The sequence below is a fragment of the Penaeus chinensis genome, chromosome 12, assembly GCF_019202785.1.
Source record: "Penaeus chinensis breed Huanghai No. 1 chromosome 12, ASM1920278v2, whole genome shotgun sequence".
In the NCBI taxonomy this organism is placed as follows: domain Eukaryota; kingdom Metazoa; phylum Arthropoda; class Malacostraca; order Decapoda; family Penaeidae; genus Penaeus; species Penaeus chinensis.
The window spans coordinates 8,134,061-8,141,560 of NC_061830.1; the positions used below are offsets into that span (position 1 = coordinate 8,134,061).

The window sequence follows — 7,500 nt, forward strand, 5'->3', positions numbered from 1 at the left end:
TCTTGTTTATATTCAGTCTTAAGTTATGCAGTTTTGAACATCAGGCTATAAAAAAATTAAAACTGTAACCTCTACAGTCTAGATAACCTAACACTAAAATGTTTGGCATATACTTTTTCCCTGATACAGTGTATAATGTTGAACTGATATTTGCCACAGACTAGTTTGGAGATCTTAATTGAAAAAGTTTGCAAGCAGACTTCCAATCTGAAGATCAATAAAATACATTAGCTCTATAATAAACAAATATTATAAAGCAAAAAGAATGAAAGGAAAAACTAAGAATTAAAAGTCATAACAATATACTGTATATCTATAAACATAATTATCACAGGCAAACTCACTGATTATTCAGGTACCATATATTCAAAATTCAGAATTCTTTAATTGTTGGTTATATCTCAACTGAGATACAACCCATCAGACTTACGATATTATTGTGCCTGGGGGCGGAGCTCCCTGCGCAATAATGAAAGAACCATCTGCAAGTGTATGTGCATGAGCAACTAATGTAGCAGCCATTGCTTGTTCCTCTGCTGCTTGCTGTTGCTGCTGCTGCTGTTCAGCTGTAGGGCCACCCAACTGTATCTTGTGCTTACGCCACATGTGTGCTTTGAGATTGCCTTTAGTTTCTGATGCATAATCGCAGCGTGCACAGGGGAATGGTTTCTCTCCTGTGTGGATTCTACGATGGACATTCAGTGTCTCTTTCCGTTTAAAGCTCTTGTTACAGAAGTCACACTGGAACTGTGGTTTTGTCTCATGAACCATACTGACGTGCTTTTTTAATGCCATAGCTCCACGCATGACTTTTCCACAAATATGACAGTTGACTTCTAGCTTTCTGTCTTCATGTTGCCTTTCATGCATGTTGAGTTTCCATTTTTTACTAAATGTTTCACCACAGTGACTGCAAATAAAGAGACCACCTGTGTCTCCTACCTGGATATCATGCAAACTATACTTGTGTCTTGCTAGTGACTTAGAGTTTGACATCTGCTTATTACAAATTTCACATATAAGATTGCGCTTAATACATTGGCGATCAGGACACACTGGATTGTCAGGACTAATTGGCAGAGTTAAATCTTCCCCTTTACATTCCTTCTTCCGACAGAAATTACAGCCCTTGGCAAGAAAAACAGCCAAGCTGAGCGGAAGTGTTCCTCTGTCCTCCACCTGATCAACCATTATGTGCATAATCAACTCCTCATGAAATGATGGATTGACATACAGTTCTAAATCTGATACAGCCCTGCGTTTCAAGTCATTGCTTACCTGCTGGAAGCATGCTTTTGTTAGAGCTCCTCCACTGCCTACTAGCAAGTCATCTCCCCCAACTGCCATTCTGTTAACAAGGTCATCTAGGTCATGAGGTGCTGATGAATCATCAGGTAAAACATCACCCTCCAGTAAGGGTGGCATCAAAGTGTCTTTACTTCCAGCTCCTCCTCCACCTCCACCACTAGGATCAGACCTGCCCATTGACCTCTTCCCCATGCGGATCCAGTAGCGGTACATAGCTATCATGTGAACATATTTTGGAATATGTTGGGGATCAAATTGATGATAATTGATAATTTGCATGTCACCTACTGTGATTGTTTCCACCTCTTGGACAACTGAATCCCCTATGGAAGCTTTGCTGTATGCTTCATCTACTAGAGGGTCTCCAGTATGTGTGACTAGCAATTCCACACTGAAGCCGTTGCCTTCTGTGTCTGCACTCCCCTGCTGGTGCATGAGATTCTTCTTTTCTAATACATTATTCATAACTTCTGAGAAGAACTTAGTGAGGTCATTCTGGTCAAATAGCTTAGTGAGGAGGATATCTGCATGCCAGAGAGTGATGATGTGTTGTGAAGTTCTGGCAATCTGAAGAGTTGATGCAGAAGGGTCAAAGAGTTCTTCAATCTTACCAAGGAAGGGTGTCAGGGCACTGTCGACTATCTTCTGGACTGATACCTGTGACAGATAGATTGAAGTGATAAACAGTGACTTGAATATGAGAAAATTATTATTACAAAACATGAAAACTTATGGTAAGATTTTTTTGGTCCATTTTTTCAGAAGCACTTTCTATCAAAGTTGCCCCCCTCACCATTTACAAAAAAGTATCAGTTTTTAATAGTACAATTAAAAGCCATAACCAAAGTACTAACCTTCATTTTTCCATGTGCATCATCTCCTCCACCCTCATGGTCTGTGACAGTCCTCCTCCTTCTCCTCCTCTCTTCTCCCAGTCCATCGTCTGGCCCGCCATCGCCTGGTCCTCCTGTGTCTGACAGAAGTGGCATCACAAGGCTCTCCAAGTCATCCTCACCAGGTTCACGTTTGATGCGCTTTCTTGGCCGACGGGGCTCCTTCTCCTCAACCTGGGAGGATTAGAGAGACTGCTACAGAAAAGTTGATAAAAGTATCGAATCCATATCGAGTAATGGAATTTTTTTTCATACATTTCAATAAAGAAATGTTATACATCTAACTATAAGTAATGAAATATGTAACTATTTAACTGGATTATTGTCTAATGGTTTTATAAAAAAAGGTATCTTGGAGAGATATCAATAAATTTTCTTTACAAGTACACATCTGGATATCTATATTCATAGACTGCTACAATGATAAGTTTATATTTATATGATATGATATTATGTAATTACTGTGCACATAATTTTCTCTAAGACATATATGTAAACAATTTTAATAAATACAATAAACAATGGGCATGTGATCTGGTTCAGAGAAAAGGTATTATGTTGAGAGGTTTAATTATTTTCTGAAGCATAAGTAATTAAAAGCAAAAGCTACAGTACTAATTACTCTAACAGCATGAGGCCGCCAAATATCTTACAAACTTGAGTAAATGCTTTACATAAGTATTTACATATAAAATATTAATTGTCATGTGATGACAAACACACCTTCAATTCTCTCTTTATATTTAACCTTTTAGGAACAACCAATCCTTTATCTAAGTACAAGAAAAAACTTTATTTAGTTCACTACATCAGAAATAAAAATGTAGTCTTTGTGTCAGTTGAATCTATTTTCTCTCATTGTTCCTGATCAGCATGCAGATATTTATGAATACTAGGCAATAATTATCAATAGTTTTTATCAAAATAACCCTATGCTGTTGGGGATGAGCATGGAATGTATGAACATGCCGTGCCCAACACAAGTTAAGTTTATTATACAGATGGCTGCACAAGTGCTTAGTCACCAATGAGTCAATTACTAGCCCAACCTATATCACCTACCTCACCCTTTTCTTTGATTTTTGGAAATATTTTATATTGGCACTTGTATTGTTAATAACCCTGTAATAATTACATCAATAATAATAACAGTATCAATATTCATAGCATAAAAAATCCTGAAAACTCAAGGAAGGAGAAAATCAAGTGTGGCACATAGAATTCTGATTAACTTCTTGGTGGCTGAGCCATTTATGCTATGGTGGCATGGGATTAATCACAGGATTCCAGAGTTCTATCTTCCTCAAACAATATTCACACACAAGCATGATTACACATAGACTGACTGTCTCCTTCTCTTTCTGTCTGTCCTTCTAAATATGTATGTATGTGAAAATGTATCAGTTCGTTTAGCTATTACAAAGGGCATTCTCATTTATCATTACTGAAAGACATTTACTTTGATAACTTGTGCATTATTACAGTGACATACATTGGTGTACCCTAAACTTTAAATGGTTTGCTTCTTAGTATGAATACATAAACTTGTTGAATTTTAATTTCAATCTTCCTGGTTTTGTCCATCTTCATAAGGTGTAAGTATTTACCTATCTCTAAAATAGGACATATATATACAAATATCCAAGAAATAACTTGGAAACAAATATACACTACCTCTCTTCCTGCTACTTCCTGATCATACTGTTCCAGGGCCTCCTTCATCTCAAAGAGGGAGAGCACCTTCCTTACAGATGCTGTGCCTTTGCCCCATAAAGTACTCATGGACCCTAGGAAAAACGATGCAAAATATTTAGAAGTCCTGCTTGACAGTATGTGAAAATTATGATATATAGAAACATGAAATATGTAGCCTGAATGGAGTCCACTTCTCTGGTGGTGCCTTATTATACAACCTAGATTTAAATGTGAGCATTTCAATAAACTAAAACAAATCAACTAAAAGTAAATAGAGACACTTCATAAAATCTATATCCATTTGTATAGTTTCCTTTCTTACCTGTATACATAAAGGAAACAACAGCATCAACAACATCAAAATTCACCGCAATGGGTAGAGTAAAACGACAGAACTGGTAGAGATATTTCAACTTTTTTCTCCTCAAGTACATCTGTCTATAGAAGTACGGACTGCGAGCCACTAATACAGCTCTGTGGGCCTAAAAAAAAAAAAGGATTGTAATTGGGATCCATTTAATTCTACAGAAAAATTTGCTATACATTTTATTTTCATTTTCTATGCATTCTCAAATCTGTCTTATCATTTTGGAGATGAATAATTTATAAAATGATGTGTTTAATATAAATCAATATCATATCAGTGTAAGCCATAAGGAAACATGACCTCCTATTTCCCAATAAAACAAACTTACATAAACCATCTGTCTTTTATCCATATCCACAAGTGCAGTGTTACAATCAATTCGCAGCTGCCTCATCTGCTCTAAGGCATTGCCCAAGTGAGGGGTCTGCAAATTGGTGGTAAGATGGCTCTGTTGCCACATCCTCTAAGCCATCTGTTGCCCCCCCGTCATCCCACATGGGTGGTGGTGGGGGCTGTACTTTCCTTGGTCGTCCTAAACGGCCAGGCACTCTTTCAACAGGGGAAGTGTTCAAGGGGTCTCGTGGTCCATATGCAACTACCTGAAGCAGTTAATAAAACATTAGGAGGGACTCTCTTTTATGATTCTATTTTCCTTTTTCAAATCAAATATCTTTAATGATAGAATTACTGTTTATTTTGTGTACTTTCTTACTCTTTAAGCCTAAATTAAACACAAACACACACACACACACACACACACACACACACACAACACACACACACACACACACACACACACACACACACACACACACACACACACACACACACACACACACACACACACAAAAAAAAAAAAAAAAAAAAAAAAAAAAAAAAAAAAAAAAAAAAAAAAAAAAAAAAAAAAATTAAGTTTATGAATTTATGAGAAAGTCAGATCATTATTCACTAATCAGTGGTATTTACCAGTATATATTTGATGACACAACTCACCACATATAAAATAAACAATATTTTTTGTTGACAACCCAATATAGTTTCAGGGAAATGCTATAAAATCTTAAAAAGTTTTAAATACTCTCTTACTCTTAACTGCAATCAGTCCCAATTCAATATTCATCTATCTGGATTGAACAACTAATCCCTCATTCAAGAAGATAAACAGGTATATAGTACCTTTCTTTCATTCTAAGACAGAAATTATAACAAAGAATATAGTCCAAAATTATTCATAACTTAATGGCAAAAATATATGCTGACAAGTGGATATAAAGTATGCAAGTACTCCAAACTCATATTCATGAACAGTAACTATAAATCATAAATAATGAAAAGAGAAAGAAAGAAAGAAAAAAAAATGAAGAAGACAAAAAAGAGGGAAGAAGCAACAGTTCATTTTTATACTCTTTCATAAAATATATCACAATCTTGGAAAATTTACTGGAAAAGAAAAGAAAAGAAAAGAAAAGAAAGAAAGAAAAAAAAAAAAACTTGAAAAATAAATTTAACACTATGTCCCTCACCTTGACAAAATCACTCTCATCAATGAGGACTGTGACCTGTTCAATCCTGAAAGGCTTATCTGCATCATGATCCTTTCTGATCTTATTCAGGTCAATCAAGGTAGCATTTGGGGCTAACTTGGTGACTGAGCCAGGAGGGGGCTGGACAGGGGGAGGGAGAGGGTGTCCATCTGGCCCTAGTGGTGTTCCATCAGCTGAGGTATTGAATATTGGGGTTACACTGGCACCCAGGCCTTGGCCTGTGCCATCATTTTGGGCTGCTGCCTGTCAATGATAAAGTTACTTATGATAAATTGTAGCTATAAAATACATTTTCATTCAGAAAAAAAAGTAAAAAACACAACTTTCACAAATTTACTAGGACCATAACATACAATAATAATAAAGAATTAGACACATATAATTAACCATTATTTAGAAAACTTTTATACACTTGACAATACCACTGATACGTACTAAAATAAAATTACTACATTTTGTATTTAAAACCACTTCATATATATATATATATATATATATATATATGATTTCTAATGCACAAAAGGTTTTAGCACAGGTGACATACTAGAGAATTGGGAGACGTTTAGTTTTGAGCATACATATAGTACAAGGTAAATGTTACAAGGAAGTAACAGAATAATGAATAGATGTGGTTACAAAACTGCTGTGATCTCCTCGGCTTTGGTGCTGCAATAAAGACCAACAAGCTGATACTCCTAGCATAAAGCCTGGCCTGGTTCCTATTTGACATAAAATCCCTAATTAGGTTTATGAACTTAAGTTATGATCCATCCAGTTTTTATCTAATTAATAATCAACTTATTTCTTAGTTTGCAACACCTGCCATAGAAGAAAAAGGTCTCAGAATTCACAGATCCATTGATTTGATATACAGCTTAAATTGTACAATTGAGTAAATATATCTGAAACTGAACCTACTAAATCATGAATATATACCTTTTAATGCCACTACACCACTTCATTAAGAGAACAGTACAATCAGAAAATCTAGCCATCCTTACTAAGAATGTCATAAATCAGAGAACACGCACAATTGCACTTTCCTTTTCAATACCACAAATAAAGTTTCATTGACAAGTATGTGTATGCCATTCTTGCATGGGAATTTGATATATTATATCTGATATCTAAACTTCCTACAGCATGTATGTAGCTGTTGACCTAGACTACAGGAAAAAGCTGTCTGTCTGGTTAACTACAGTGATGTGACATCAAAAGATGGTGACTGAAATATAGTACATCTAATTTTTTGTATAAGTTGTTACCTATATTTTTATAAAAACTGACTCTTTAAAGGTGAGCACATATTCTAAGAAGTTATACAGTTGCATGAAAATATTGTATGATCTTTCAATTGCCTTAAAATATTCTATTTAAATGGTCTTTTCTAAATGACAAATCAGAATTCTCTCTCTATATATATATTAGCTCAGATTTCTGTCTGTGACTGAACATATTAGAAAACAAATTCTAAGTCTAATTCAGTGAACTAAAGCTAAAAGCTGCTGTTCATTATAGGAGTGCTGCTAATGTGAAAATTATACAAGATGCCACTTCACAATATCCATATCTATACGTATACTTATATATAAATATATATATATATATATAATATATATATATATAATATATATATAATATATATATAATATATATAATATATATATAATATATATAATATATATATATATAT

General features: G+C 34.8%; 1 protein-coding gene across 1 annotated transcript in view; it reads right to left on the bottom strand.

The window, feature by feature from the left end:
- Positions 1–7,500, bottom strand: part of LOC125031091 — a 13,755-nt gene that overhangs the window by 785 nt on the left and 5,470 nt on the right. The window contains 8 exon segments of the mRNA XM_047621574.1: positions 1–207; positions 431–1,965; positions 2,163–2,375; positions 3,876–3,988; positions 4,219–4,378; positions 4,592–4,667; positions 4,669–4,862; positions 5,787–6,050. The exon segment at positions 1–207 is cut by the window's left edge and continues 785 nt beyond it. Of these exon segments, the coding sequence (XP_047477530.1) occupies positions 72–207; positions 431–1,965; positions 2,163–2,375; positions 3,876–3,988; positions 4,219–4,378; positions 4,592–4,667; positions 4,669–4,862; positions 5,787–6,050 (2,691 nt within the window). The 3' untranslated portion in view covers positions 1–71.